The following is a 15,911-nucleotide window of genomic DNA, read 5'->3' as shown; positions in this document are numbered from 1 at the left end:
GAAAATGTGGCCTGTGATGTAGATGAAGTCCCGTGGCCTGACCCATCACGGAGAAATAATGCTGTGGCGGAGTAGTGCAATTCTTTTATTTGTACTTCATTTGTATATTTTTGTGCTTTAATTCTCTGTACAAGTGCTACATGTAAATGCACAGGATTTCTGTTTGTTTGCTAATTCTTTTTTCTATGTACAAGTGTTAAAAATGCCCAGGTATTTTATTTCTCAACATGCATTTAGCCTAAATAAACATTTATTTCTACCGCTTCATGTCCTGAGCATTGTCTTCTCCTGTTTTCTATGTAGTGTTTAGTGACTACTCAGTAGAGTATTCAATTTAGATTGACTTGAGGCATGATTTGACAGCAAAGTTCAGTTTTGAGCACAGATTGAACTGTTTTGGGGTGAAAGTTTGGTTTTGCTAGAAGAGTCAGAGGTTTTGTGAATGTAGGTTGAAAATTGGGTCTTGTGTTCACAGTTTAGGGAAAAGGAGAACAGCTTTCCAGGAATGTGTCTTAGCAATCGAGAAAAACTGTAAGCGTTCACACGAGTGTCATTAGTGATGTTCCTTGCAATTTTTTCCGACAAAACAGTCTTTTCAATAATGTGTGTTTATGTGAAATTCAAATAAGAAAGTTTAACTGTGTAAAAAAAAATGTTTTTTTTAGAAGTTTAAAAATCCATTCTCCCCCATAGCCGCTCTTATGTGTGTGTGTGCGCGCGTAAGTTGACACCGAGCCGGTTCATGCACTCTTTCTCGGGACGGGAGGGGCTTCACACACACACACACACAGCGTGAAACACTTGAACGGAAACACTTATCTGTCAGGATTTCTTTTGACTTTTTTTAAAAGGTAAAATGCAGATTAATTTGTTTTATTTTTACTTTATATTTTGTGTTAATAATTTTTTATGTATTTATTTTTTTGGGCTGTGGAACGATTATTTTAAGTTTCCATTATTTCTTATGGGAAAATTAAAATTGGTTTACGAGTGTTTTGAAATACGAGCCCACTTCCGGAACGAATTATGTTCGTAATCCGAGGTTCCACTGTAATCCCGCATTGTAGCAGTGACACCTTCTGATCACCTTCTCACATTCCTCACTGTAGCAGGCTGTCTCTGAACCAGGGGTTTGTGTATTGGCCGGAGGTGGACTAGGTTGTTATCCGACCTCCTCAGTGGCAGTAAGGCACTTTTAACATTAGCATACAGCAGGTCTAGTGTCCTATCTTCCCTGGTGTAACAATCCACATATTGAGTGAAAGTGGGAAGAGTCTTGGTCAGTGATGTGTGGTTAAAGTCACCAGAGATCAGGAGAAAGGCATCGGGGTGTCGAGTTTGGATAACGGATAACTGGATATAGCGCTGAAGTCGTTCAGTGTAATATTAGAGTCAGGCACATCACCATGTAACCAAGGCTCAGTAAAATACATCAGACTGCACTCATGGAAGATGTTTCCAGGCTTAACTAAGCTTTCAACTCATCCATCTTATGGTTCAGAGATCTCACGTTGCCCATGACAAGAGACGGGAGATTTGTCTTGTACCTTTTTATACTTTCTTATGCTCCGCTCGTCTCTCTTCATCTTTGCCTCCTCCACGCCACTTTTTTTCACCTCTGCATCCTCTCATCATCCTTCTCTGTACTTCAACTGGAATATTTAAAGTCCTAAACAGAATTGGATCTCTAATGCTGGCCGGTTTCAGTGCGATCAGCTGTTCCCTGGTGTAAACGAAGATCATGTGGAGTGTAATTACTGTTGCATAACTCAAAAAAAGAACACTTTCGAAAAGTATGATTTGAAAGGGCAACCTTGCTCATTAATGAAAATTAAAAAATAAAAAATAAAAATAAAGAGAAAAAGTGTTATAAAAGAGTCAAAACACACGAAAAAACAGGGAGCAACTGCAACAAGCTGCTGCACGCTCGCACAAGCGCACTAGTATCTGAGTGAACTGCTAGTGTCTTACGATCCGCCACGCCTACTTCGATCAAAGGATGCAGGCTGCTTATCAGTACCGCGTATTATTAAAACTACAGCAGGGGGCGGAGCTTTTTCTTACAAAGCCCCAAAGTTATGGAATAGTCTTCCAAATAGTGTTCGGGACTCAGACACAGTCTCAGTGTTTAAGTCCAGGCTAAAAACCTATTTATTTAACCAAGCATTTTTATAAATAGATTAGCCTTAGGTAAAGGAGCAGATCTGGGGGACTCATGGACGTAGAGTATTATGGTGAACTGGTATGTTTGGATGCTGTCTTCCTCACTCTCATTGATCACTCAGGTTTGCTGACGGTGAGGTGATTGTTTGCTTTACATCTCAGGAAGCCCTCATGTTTGTGTTTCCTTCTGGCTCCTCCCTTTTAGTTATGATGTCATAGTTAGTCCTGCCGGAGTCTCTGCTTGCACTCTACAGTTAATATACATTCACATTATACATTGTGTGACTGTGACCAGACCTAACTGTTATCTCTCTCTCTCTCTCTCTCTCTCTCTTTTTCTCTCTACCTAAAAAGAAAAGAAAGATTCTGTAGTTGTAATCTACATTTTAAAAAGTCAGATCCATTTATTTTAATTTAAGGAAACGTGGCCTTGTTAATGGGGCCACGGAGATTAGAAGCGTGGTCATGTTAATAAGATCAAAGAGATCTAACGTGCTACCGAACCGCGTCACCGAACCTGAGAATTGACAAGCCGCTGAGATTATATTGTAATGTTCTGATGTAACCACCAGGGGGCGGCAGAACACAGAGGCCACAAAATACACCTTCAGTTAAAGACAATAATAAACAGATAAACTGTGACAAAAATCAGCAACTTTTTAATGACATCATTAAAATATAACCCTTTTCTAATTTACTTTAAAATGTAATATTAAATCTCTGCCAGTTCTCCGAGCAGTGCTGAGACTGAGACTTACTGAAAGTGAAATCAGAATTTAAAAAGTGTGTGTGTGTGTGTGTGTGTGTGTGTGGGTGTGGGTGGGGGGGAGGGTCCCTTTATACCGCAAAGCAATTTCTCCCTGGGTTATGACGTCATTACACGGGGGGGGGGGGAGGGGGGGTGAAGTGTAGTGGTGATTTATAAAACTACATCTATACTATACGGGCTCCCGAATATTATTTCCTGAACAGAAAAAACACTTTTAACTAATGATGCTTTTAAATTGAATGTCATCTCCTCAAATTGAGGACAGGCAACTTCACAAACACCAAATAGCCACCGTGAAATAACTATAGTATAAAAATAAACATCCTTCCAATCAGATGAGAGCTTGTGAAGTGAACGAGCTCAAAGGCATTACAAAGGCATAATAATCAAACATTATCATTTATAATGAACATTTCAACAACACTTCTCTTGACAGCTCCACACACAGCTGGATAAACACACGACTGGTCAGTGTAGCGCTGCTCGTTTTCTCCTGTAGGTAATTCTCATATTATCCTATCAATCAAATGGAGGATTCCAAATACACAGTTACTTTTTACACACCATTTATAACAAACACTAAAAGGGATTTCATATGTGACCAAAATACTTTATCAGTGACAGCTACATATACATATAAACTATAAACTATAAGGTTTTTAAAAAAAAAACTTCACACTGAAGCTGTTTTGAAGGTTTGCAAACATCCTTAAAATAAAATTTAAATATAAATTACATTTATTACATTACATTATATGATATAATGATACATTATAATTTTTTTGTATTTGTGTAATTTAATTTGTATTTTATTATTCTTTTAAACAGTTGTCATTGTCGCAAAGCAATCAAAAGAATTATATAAGTGTGTATGAGATGTGAGTGTGTGTGAATCAGAATGATCAGATCGTCCCTGATGAACGAGCCAAGTGTGACAGTGCTGAGGGAAAAACTCCCTGAGATGGTAATAGGAAGGAACCTTGAGAGGAACCTGACTCAACAGGGAACCCATCCTCATCTGGGTGATAACAGATAGCAGGGATTGATCTGTACTCATACTGTGTGTTAGGAGGCTGGAAGTTCAGTAGAACAGGAGATGTGGAGAAGTTCATATGGAGTCCAGTTCGGCACAGGGACGAGTCAGACAGGTCCAGAGGACAGAGCGGGTCTGGATCACTGGGGGGCTCAGGAGAGACAGGTGTAGTGAGTGAGAGAGAGAGAGAGAGAGAGAGAGAGAGAGGGAGGGAGACAGAGAGAGGGGGAGAGAGAGAGGGAGAGAGAAAGAGAGGGGGAGAGAGAGGGAGGAGGAGAGAGAGACAGAGAGAGGGAGAGGGAGAAGGAGAGAGACAGAGAGAGGGAGAGGGAGAGGGAGAGAGACAGAGAGAGGGAGAGAGAAAAACAGAGAGAAAGACAGAAGGAAAGACAGAGAGAGAGACAGAGAGATTACAGGACGGTACGTGAAATAAACAAGAAATGAACTGAGACAGAAACATTCCTGATTGTTATGCTGATGATACCCAATTATACATCTCAACAAAACCAGACGAAATACCCAAGTTGTCTAGATTAACCGAGTGTGTCCAGGACATAAAAGATTGGATGACCAATAACTTCCTTTTACTAAACTCAGACAAGACAGAGATATTACTCATCGGCCCAAAAACCAGCACACAACAACTTTCACAATTCAGCCTGCGTTTAGAAGGATGTACTGTTACTACTAGCTCAACAGTAAAAGACCTGGGCGTAATATTAGACAGTAACTTGTCTTTTGAAAATCATATTTCCAATATCACAAAAACAGCCTTTTTCCATTTTAGAAATATCGCCAAACTTAGGAGTATCCTATCCGTATCTGATGCAGAAAAGCTAGTTCATGCATTCATGACCTCCAGACTGGACTATTGTAATGCATTACTAGGTGGTTGTCCTGCATCCTCAATAAACAATTCAATTCAATTCAATTAAATTTTATTTGTATAGCGCTTTTAACGATTTACATCATCACAAAGCAGCTTTACACAATCAAAAGAATTAAGTTTGTATGAAATGTGAATGTGTATGAATCAAAATTATCTGATTGTCCCTGATGAGCAAGCCTAGGACGACGGCGACAGTGGCAAGGAAAAACTCCCTGAGATGGTAATAGGAAGAAACCTTGAGAGGAACCAGACTCAACAGGGAACCCATCCTCATCTGGGTGATAACAGATAGCAGGGATTGATGTGCATACTAATATGCGAGACTGGAAGTTCAGTATAAGAGGAGATGTGTAAGATTAAAGTCCAGTTTGTTCCTGGAGGCTCAGGTAGACTGTGAAAAATTTCAGTCCTGAACTATTGAGCGACTGAAGTCACAGGTCCTCAGAGAACAGCTGTGTGCATCAGTCGAGGACAGGACCACCTTCCTGGAAAAGTGGAACCAACCCCAGTCACCACACGCATTCCAGGCAGACCACACGGGGGCATCCATGTGATAAGATCTCCAACCAGAAGCAGGACTCCAGGATGAGTTAGAGAGGTCCAGTGGGCAGAGGGGGTCTGGATCACTGGCAGCTCAGGAGCGACATGTATAGCTCGACAGAGAGATAGGTAGAGGAACAAGGAGAGAGGGAGAGAGAGAGAGAGGAGAAAAAAGAAAAGGAGAGAGCAAAAAGATGGAGAAATAACAGTTAGGTATGGTCACAGTCGAACAATGTAAAAAGTGAATGTATATTTAGTGCAGAGTGCAAGCAGAGACTCCGGCAGGACTAACTATGACATCATAACTTAAAAGGGAGAGCCAGAAGGAAACACAGACATGAGGGCTTCCAGAGATGTAAAGCAACCAATCACCTCACCGTCAACAAACCTGAGTGATCAATGAGAGTGAGGAAGACAGCATCCAAACATACCAGTTCACCATAATACTCTACGTCCATGAGTCCCCCAGATCTGCTCCTTTACCTATGGCTAATCTATTTATAAAAATGCTTGGCTAAATAAATAGGTTTTTAGCCTGGACTTAAACACTGAGACTGTGTCTGAGTCCCGAACACTATTTGGAAGACTATTCCATAACTTTGGGGCTTTGTAAGAAAAAAGCTCCGCCCCCTGCTGTAGATTTAATAATACGCGGTACTGACAAGCAGCCTGTATCCTTTGATCGAAGTAGGCGTGGCGGATTGTAAGACACTAGCAGTTCACTCAGGTACTGCGGCGCGAGACCATTTAATGCTTTATACGTCAAGAGTAGTATTTTAAAATCGATGCGAAATTTCACAGGAAGCCAATGCAATGTGGATAAGATAGGGGTAATGTGCTCATACTGTATCTTCTGGTTCGATTGAGGACTCTCGCTGCTGCATTCTGGACTAATTGAAGCTTGTTTAAGCACCTAGTTGAACAACCAGACAGTAAGGCATTACAATAGTCCAACCTAGAGGTGATAAAAGCATGAACTAGTTTTTCTGCATCGTTTAGTGACAATATATTTCTTATCTTGGCAATATTTCTGAGGTGAAAGAATGCTATCCTGGTAATATTATCTACATGTGCTTCAAATGAAAGGCTTGAATCTATAATCACACCGAGGTCTTTTACTGTTGCACTTGATGGAACAGAAAGGCCATTTAAAATCACAGTGTGATCAGAAAGCTTACTTCGAGCTGCTTGTGGTCCTATGACTAGAACTTCTCTCTTATCAGGATTAAGCAGAAGGAAATTAATTAACATCCAATCTCTTATGTCCTGCACACATTGCTCAACTTTAGTAAGCTGGTTTTTCCCATCTGGTTTTGCTGAAACGTATACTTGTGTGTCATCAGCATAACAATGAAAACTAATACCATGTTTACGAATTATGTTTCCTAGAGGAAGCATGTAAAGGGAAAAAAGCAGTGGGCCTAAAACAGAACCCTGTGGAACACCAAACTCAACTTGAGAACATGAGGAATGGTCACCATCTAAATCTACAAACTGATAACGATGGGTCAGATAGGATCTGAGCCATAAGAGGGCCGTTCCCTTAATTCCTACTACATTTTCTAATCTGTGAAGGAGAATACCATGATTAATAGTGTCAAAAGCTGCACTGAGGTCGAGTAACACAAGTATAGTGACACAACCCTGATCAGAGGCCACTAGGAGGTCATTTACTACTTTAACGAGTGCTGTCTCTGTGCTGTGATGAGGCCTAAATCCTGACTGATACAGTTCATGTATGCTATTCCAATGTACATATGAACATAGCTGTTGTGATACTACCTTTTCCAGAATTTTAGAGATAAACGGGAGGTTTGATATCGGCCTGTAATTGTAAAGCTGACGGGGTCAAGGTCAGGTTTTTTGATTAGTGGTTTAATAACTGCTAATTTAAGGGATTTAGGAACATACCCACTGCTGAGTGCTACAGCTACAAGCTACAGTTAGTCCAAAATGCAGCCGCCAGGGTTCTCACTAGATCCAGAAAATATGATCATATAACCCCTATATTATCATCCCTGCACTGGCTACCTGTTCAGTTTAGAATTAATTACAAAATAGTATTACTTACATACAAGGCTTTAAATGGTTTAGCTCCCACATACCTAACCAGTCTTCTGATACGCTATAATCCACTACGTCCCTTAAGATCACAAAACTCTGGACTTCTTGTTATTCCCAGAATTTTAAATCTACAAAAGGGGGCAGGGCTTTTTCATATTTAGCTCCAAAGCTTTGGAATAGCCTTCCAGACAGTGGTCGGGGCTCAGACACAGTTTCCCAGTTTAAAAGTAGACTCAAGACGCATCTCTTTAATCTGGCATACGCGTAACTCATCCCATAACCTCATACTTCAGTACATCTATCCTGAATGGCTATTTATTTATACTATTTATTTCTCTACCCATCCCGAGGCATCTGGAGATCGTACCAGCTCCAGCTGAATTCTGCTTTATGATGGTTGGAGCTACACATCCTGCTCCTGTGCTCCCAGTGATCCAGACCCCATCTGAATTCTGCACCTACTGACTCCCTGTGCTGAACTGGACTTCATGTTAATCTACACAACTTCTGTTATATTGAACTTTTACCTGCACAACACACATGATGTTATTTCTATCCGTTATCACCCAAATGAGGATGGGTTCCCTGTTAAGTCTGGTTCCTCTCAAGGTTTCTTCCTATTACCATCTCTTTTTTTCTTCTTTTTTTTTATTGAAAAATTGCTCAGAAATACAGATGTAACAAAACACATATTTAGGCAAAGATCCAGGGGTTCAAGGATAGCCAAACAGTACACAGCAATAAATAAATCACATAACTAACATAATTTTTCCTCACAACATAAATAATCAGATACAAATTATACAAAAACATCAAAAAGCAAACATATATTTAAGGTTTTAATTGCCTTTTTGTTATAGGAGGTAGATAAAGATTTAATATAGATTTTAATATCTTCTTGAAAATAAGAAACATTCGGGGTAACTTTCATAACTTTGCATTTGTGGATAAAAAATTTTGCAAGCAAAATAATTAAATTGCAGAGAAAGTAAATATCTCCATATTTCTTCTCAACAGTGAAAATTCCAAACAGAACATCCTTAAAGAAAAGCTCAAAGTCATTGTGTATAAAATTTACAATGAACTGGCAAATTTCTTGCCAAAGTTTTCTTTTATAAACACAATGCCAGAAAAAATGCAAGACAGTCTCTGGTTGCGAGTTACAAAAAGTACAGTTCACATCTATGCTTAAATTGAATTTTGACATAATAAAGGTTTTAACAGGATAGTACTGATGAATAAGCTTAAAAGAGATTTCTTTAACCTTATTTACCAATAAATACCTGTTAGGAAGCGTCCAAACCTTTTTCCACGAAATATTTTCCACTGATTTATTCCATTTTGAAACAGCTGAAGGAGTGGACACCAAATCATTAAGAAAAAGACAGCGAATATTTCTGTTATTTTTCAAAGTAGATTTAAAACATATCCCACCTACGTATGTGTCAACTGGGTCTGGGAGAGGCATTTCAGAACTTATCAAAGCACTGTTATAGCCCTTAAATAACATAGTTACACCATTCGGAATAGCACCAAACACACTCTTTTGGAGTAACAGGAAAATTATAATGAGAAAGAAATTCTTGATAAGTAAACAAGTAACCATTCTGATGAAATAACTGACTAACCCGATTGATACCATTCTTAAACCAGTTCTCAAAAAATAGGGATTTATGTTTATAACATATATTCTTATTATTCCAAATGAAGTAACTAGTTGGAGAAAAATTTGTGTTTGAAAATCATAGACCATGCTACGAGTGCTTGTTTGTGGAAATTAGAAAGAGCAGTAGGGATCTTCTCAATACTGTAGTTACACAGCAACAAAAAACTGTGAAAAGACATTCTGGTAGAATATTCCACATACTGGATGTTTTTTTCAAGTAATTCCTTAACCAGTTAATCTTAAAAGTATTGTTTAACGTTGCAAAATCAATAAAATTAAGACCGCCATTAATGTAGCTGTTGGATAAAACAGATTTCTTAACGTAATGAGTCTTATTTTTCTATACAAAGTTACATAATTGTTGATCAATCTTTTTACATATTGCTTTATCGGGTTCTAAAGAGATGGCTGCGTACAGTATGTTGACGTGAAATGCCTTCTGCCTTTGAAAGGAGAATCCTTCCTTTTAGAGATAAGTCTCTCTGAAGCCACTGATTGAATTTTCTTTTAGTTTTCTCTAAGATAGGCAAGAAGTTTAAATTGCATCTAAGTTTTGGATTTTTGGATATTACGATTCCAAGGTAGGTTATTGTCTCTTTGACGTGGATATTACATACACTGGAAAGAGAGAGTTGTTTAACTGGCAATAATTCACATTTGTGCATATTAAGAAGAAGCCCAAAAGCATTGGAGAACAATTTAATAGTATTAAGAGCTAAGGGAATCTGATCTGAATTTTTAAGAAAAAGGGTAGTATGTTCTAAAACATTAGTCACATTTAAATCTAGACTCAAAACTCATCTGTTCAGCTGTGCATTTATTCAATGAGCACTGTGCTACGTCCGAACTGACTGTACTATTTTATGTTTCTATGTAAAGCACTTTGAATTACCACTGTGTATGAAATGTGCTATACAAATAAACTTGCCTTGCCTGGCCTTGCCTAGTATCATCGGCCAGTTGGCTGATGATGATCTCCCTTCCCATGACACTAACCCCTTGCAAAGTACTGTTCTTAATGTGACTGGCTAATAATTGAGTAGTCAAAATAAATAAATATGGTGAAATGGGGCAGCCCTGGCGTATTCCCCGTTGCAGATCAAATCTTGGAGAGGTACCATATTTAAGCTTAATTGAAGAATTGCCATGAGCATATAAAGTTTTAACAGTTTTAATGAATAGGTCTCCGAAACCAACTTTTTCTAAAGTTTTAAATATAAAACCATGTTCTATAGAATCGAAGGCTTTGTAAAAGTCCAGAAAAAGCATATAGCTGTCATCCTTCACTAACTCTAAATAATCTAACAAATCAAGAACCAACCGAATATTGTTTGAGATGTGTCTGTTTTTTAAAAAGCCTGATTGAGTTTCCTCTATTATGTCCTGTAAAATAATTTTTAAACGTTTTGCAAAGATTGTAGCAATAATTTTATAATCACAGTTTAAAAGACTGATTGGACGCCAATTGTCTATTAGTAATAAGTCTTTTTTAGGCTTGGGGATGAGAGTTATTAAACTTTGAGTTAGGGTAGGTGGGAGAGATTCCACCCTAATGCTTTCATATATAACATCTAATAAAAAAGGGGCCAAATCTTTTGCAAATTTTTGGTAAAATTCCGAAGTAAGGCCGTCTATGCCTGGCGATTTATCAACCTTTGAAGACTTGATTGATTTAAGGACCTCAACTAATGTGATGGGACGATCACAAAAATCTTTATCAGGAGCACTAATATAATTAATATTATCTAGAGAGTCCATAAAGGATATAGTGCTGTCATAAGAGAATCGACTGCTATAAAGATTCTTGTAGAATTCAAAACAATGTTTGGCAATTTCTTTTGGGTCCTCAGAGATAGAGTTACCTATTTTCAACTGAAATATATTATTTTTAGTTAGAGATTTTTCCAATCTAAAAAAGTAAGCCGAATTTTGTTCTCCTTCTTCAAGCCAGCGTCTTCTGGACCTTACAAAAGCACCCTCAGCTTTTAGTTTATAAAGTTCATCCAATTTGTACTGACACTCAGTAAGACTGTTACTTTCTTCCACAGATAAGTTATCAGGACTTTTAGATGATAGGTTTGCAATGGTGGAAATTATGTTCTCTTCTTGTGCTCTATTGAGTTTAGCAATATTACTACAATAACTTCTGAAAAACTTGCCCAATTCAAATTTGAAAAACTCCCAATGTTTCCCATAAATCCTTTCCGCTTTAGCATAAGTCCAGAATGAGTGAATTAGCTTCTTTACCGTAAAAGTAATGGTTTCTTGCTTAAGTACAGAGCTATTAAGTTTCCAGAAAGAGTTATGAATTTTAGAAGTAGACATTGGCAGTAAATCGATATGGATAGGAATTGCTTTGTGATCAGTTAACAGGGTAGATAAAATATCAGTATTCAGATTGTCTTTAAGTGTACGGGAAACTAACCATAAATCTATTCTTGCTATTCTATTGCTTAGACCTTGAGTTATTACACCAGGTAAAGGCTCTAGTGTGAGGATACTTAACTCTCCATGCATCAATCAGATCAAATCTTTGCATTAACGTTTTAAGCTTTACATTCGTATTAGTACAAGAACCAGGAGGCCATCTGTCAATCACATTATCTAATGTGATATTAAAGTCACCACCTAAGAGTATATGTGCATCAGGGTATTTGGCTAACCAATAGTCGATTTTTTCTTCTAACCAACTAAGTTTGCCAGCAAATAAGTTTTTAAGTGTACAAACACCTGCTGACCGTTGAGAGGCATGAGAGCAAAAAATGTCATTTCCCCACTGGGATTTCCAAAAAGGCACATCCTCAGCGATGCTGTGAGTCTCTTGAAGAAAACAAAAATCTGTTTTACTTTGTTTGGCAAATTAAAAAATGGCTTTCCATTTTAAACTGTTCCTTAGTCCCCTGGCATTGAGTGAAATTATAGATAAAGAAATCAAAATAACAAGATTTGGAAAAAAAAATAAAAATAAGAAGTCACTTGAACAAGTTCCTTAGAACAAAAGCTTAAAGATAGCTATAAACTGTGGCGAGAACTGTGCTGCATCAACTATGACTGCTTTGGACATAAACGGACGAAACATGACTTAGGCCATCGACTCATAACATGAAAATATGGTCCTGGCCAAAGAAGAAACTGTTTGATTCTAAAGAAAAGATTAATCAGTCTGATGGAAAAATCTCCTTTTTCTCCACGAAAGCACGACCGGCTACAAAATAGGCAATTTTTTCTGCTTTCCGTGCCTCATCTACTAGTGGCCACAACTTCATCCTTCTTTCTCTGTCGGCCTTACAGAGATCCTCTCTGAAACGCAGACCTTTTCCCCTTAAATATGCAGAATTTTTGGTTGCCGCACATACTGCTACTCTAAGTGTACGAGAGGAGAACTGGATGATTATACCGCAGGTATAATTCACTTTCTTCATACCAACACGATGCACTGTATCAATCACATCCGGAAGACGATCACTGTATTCTGGCAGTAAATTCTGACAGATGCAAATTACTTCTTTCCTCAAATTTTTCTCATCTATGTTTTCTGGTACGCCCTGTAATTTCAGATTCCAGCGTCTAGAGTACCGCTCCAATTCAGTGATGCGTGACTCCAAGACGTCGATTCGGTTACTTTCTTTCAAAAGTGATGACTCGACCTGGGAAACTTTGGTCTTCACCTCATTCACATCTTCACACACAGAGTTCAGTTTTTCTTTCAAATCAGCAATGTGAAAAGTATTCACTGCAACCCTTGACTCCAGTTTATCAGACCTCATGTTGATTAGCTCAGAAAGTTGCGTGATAATGTCGTCAGCAGACTCACCACGGCCTTTTTTGTGGGGAGGCTTCATAGGAGTTGAAGGAAGCGAGGGGAAATCTTCTACTGACAACACCGAAAATCCCGTCTTCTCTGCAGACCCATAGTAGTTGTGACAACTGTCAATTAAAACGTTGCAGGCAGTAGCAGAGTTAGCTGTCGTCCCCGTGTCAGCAGCCATTTATTTCTTCTTTGTCGCAAAATTCTTTCTTTTCTTATCAGCTGACATGCTTCTGGGCAGAGTATGGCATACGAGTAACGCTTAACATCCAAATAAAACGTAAAAAACTGAAATATATGTCGTTTTATTCCTCAAATCTAACTTTGTTGATGAGCGCTATACCTCAACAACTGTGCTCACGGCGCCATCTTGCGCGCCCCCCTATTACCATCTCAGGGAGTTTTTCCTTGCCACTGTCGCCGTCACCCTTGGCTTGCTCAGCAGGGACATTTCATTCATTCATCTCGTTATTATCTAGACACATTTTTCTCACACATACACACTTTCAAATATTTTCTTTCATTATTGTAAAGCTGCTTTGAGACAATGACCATTGTTAAAAGCGCTATATAAATAAAATTGAATTGAATTGAACTGATTTATAGATTCTACAGAATCAGAATCACACTTTATTAACTTTATATAGTGCTTAAGTTAAGAGCGCAGTGTGTGTGTGTGTGTGTGTGTGAGAGAGAGGAGGGAGCAGAGGGAGGTGTGACAACACACACACACACACACAGGTGACCCAGAGCGCGTAAGCTCCTCAGTGCGCGTGCACGCTCTCTCTCTCTCTGAGGTAAACTCGGGGGCGGAGTCACTGCAGCCTCTCAGCGCGCGCGCGCCTGTATGTGAGAGCGCGCGGGTGTATGGAGTGTTCAGGAGAATAAACTCAGGGAGAAGTGTGTGTGTGTGTTCAGGGAAGAGAAGGTAAACTCCTCAGTGACAATCACACACACACACACACACTTCCGCCGTCGGGATTCCCGCGAGCGCGAGCTCACAACAACGCCAGTGTTCCTGTCGAGTCTATGAGGTGAGTCTTCTCTCACACACACACACACACACACACACACTCTCTCTCTCTCTCTCTATCACACACACACACACACACACTCTCTCTCTCTCTCTATCACACACACACACACACACGGGTTGTTCCGCGTACAGCAGGACATTATGGGTTTAAATTTAGAGAAGAGACAGAGCTGGAGGTGTGACGAGTGCGCGCGCTGAGGGAATGTTGGAGACAAACTGTCTCTCTCTCTGTGTGTGTGTGTCTCTGTGTGTGTGTGTCTCTCTGTGTGATTGTGTGTGTGTCTCTCTGTGTGTGTGTCTCTCTGTGTGTGTGTGTCTCTGTGTGTGTGTGTCTCTCTGTGTGATTGTGTGTGTGTGTGTCTCTCTGTGTGATTGTGTGTGTGTGTGTCTCTCTGTGTGATTGTGTGTGTGTGTCTCTCTGTGTGTTTGTGTGTGTGTGTGTGTGTCTCTCTGTGTGATTGTGTGTGTGTGTGTCTCTCTGTGTGATTGTGTGTGTGTGTGTGTCTCTCTGTGTGATTGTGTGTGTCTCTCTGTGTGATTGTGTGTGTCTCTCTGTGTGATTGTGTGTGTCTCTCTGTGTGATTGTGTGTGTCTCTCTGTGTGATTGTGTGTGTCTCTCTGTGTGATTTTGTGTGTGTGTGTGTGTGTCTCTCTGTGTGATTTTGTGTGTGTGTGTGTCTCTCTGTGTGATTTTGTGTGTGTGTGTGTCTCTCTGTGTGATTTTGTGTGTGTGTGTGTCTCTCTGTGTGATTGTGTGTGTGTGTGTCTCTCTGTGTGATTGTGTGTGTGTGTGTCTCTCTGTGTGATTGTGTGTGTGTGTCTCTCTGTGTGATTGTGTGTGTGTGTGTCTCTCTGTGTGATTGTGTGTGTGTGTGTCTCTCTGTGTGATTGTGTGTGTGTGTGTCTCTCTGTGTGATTGTGTGTGTCTCTCTGTGTGATTGTGTGTGTGTCTCTCTGTGTGATTGTGTGTGTGTCTCTCTGTGTGATTGTGTGTGTGTCTGTGTGTCTCTCTGTGTGATTGTCTGTGTGTCTCTCTGTGTGATTGTCTGTGTGTCTCTCTGTGTGATTGTCTGTGTGTTTCTCTGTGTGATTGTCTGTGTGTCTCTCTGTGTGATTGTCTGTGTGTCTCTCTGTGTGATTGTGTGTGTGTGTGTCTCTCTGTGTGATTGTGTGTGTGTGTCTCTCTGTGTGATTGTGTGTGTGTGTCTCTCTGTGTGATTGTGTGTGTGTGTCTCTCTGTGTGATTGTGTGATTGTGTGTGTGATTGTGTGATTGTGTGTGTCTCTCTGTGTGATTGTGTGTGTCTCTCTGTGTGATTGTGTGTGTGTGTGTCTCTCTGTGTGATTGTGTGTGTGTGTGTCTCTCTGTGTGATTGTGTGTGTGTGTGTCTCTCTGTGTGATTGTGTGTGTGTGTCTCTCTGTGTGATTGTGTGTGTGTGTCTCTCTCTGTGTGATTGTGTGTGTCTCTCTGTGTGATTGTGTGTGATTGTGTGTGTCTCTCTGTGTGATTGTGTGTGATTGTGTGTGTCTCTCTGTGTGATTGTGTGTGTCTCTCTGTGTGATTGTGTGTGTCTCTCTGTGTGATTGTGTGTGTCTCTCTGTGTGATTGTGTGTGTCTCTCTGTGTGATTGTGTGTGTCTCTCTGTGTGATTGTGTGTGTTTCTCTGTGTGATTGTGTGTGTTTCTCTGTGTGATTGTGTGTGTGTGTGTGTCTCTCTGTGTGATTGTGTGTGTGTGTGTGTCTCTCTGTGTGATTGTGTGTGTGTGTGTGTCTCTCTGTGTGATTGTGTCTGTGTGTGTCTGTGTGTGTCTGTGTGTGTCTGTGTGTGTCTGTGTGTGTCTGTGTGTGATTGTGTGTGTCTGTGTGTGTCTGTGTGTGATTGTGTGTGATTGTGTGTGTCTGTGTGTGATTGTGTGTGTGTCTGTGTGTCTCTCTGTGTGTG

At 39.7% G+C, this 15,911-nt stretch overlaps 1 protein-coding gene across 1 annotated transcript in view; it reads left to right on the top strand.

Annotated features, from left to right (window-relative positions):
• The first annotated feature begins 13,856 nt into the window (after positions 1–13,856).
• kdf1a (keratinocyte differentiation factor 1a) overlaps positions 13,857–15,911 on the top strand; it is a 24,106-nt gene continuing 22,051 nt past the window's right edge. The window contains exon 1 of the mRNA XM_053490692.1: positions 13,857–13,966. Within this exon, the coding sequence (XP_053346667.1) occupies positions 13,962–13,966 (5 nt within the window). The 5' untranslated portion in view covers positions 13,857–13,961. The remainder of the gene's footprint in view (positions 13,967–15,911) is intronic.

Source organism: Clarias gariepinus, unplaced genomic scaffold, assembly GCF_024256425.1.
Source record: "Clarias gariepinus isolate MV-2021 ecotype Netherlands unplaced genomic scaffold, CGAR_prim_01v2 scaffold_30, whole genome shotgun sequence".
Classification (NCBI taxonomy): domain Eukaryota; kingdom Metazoa; phylum Chordata; class Actinopteri; order Siluriformes; family Clariidae; genus Clarias; species Clarias gariepinus.
The sequence above is the reverse complement of the archived record's forward strand: the minus strand, read 5'-3'. Positions and strand labels throughout refer to the sequence as shown.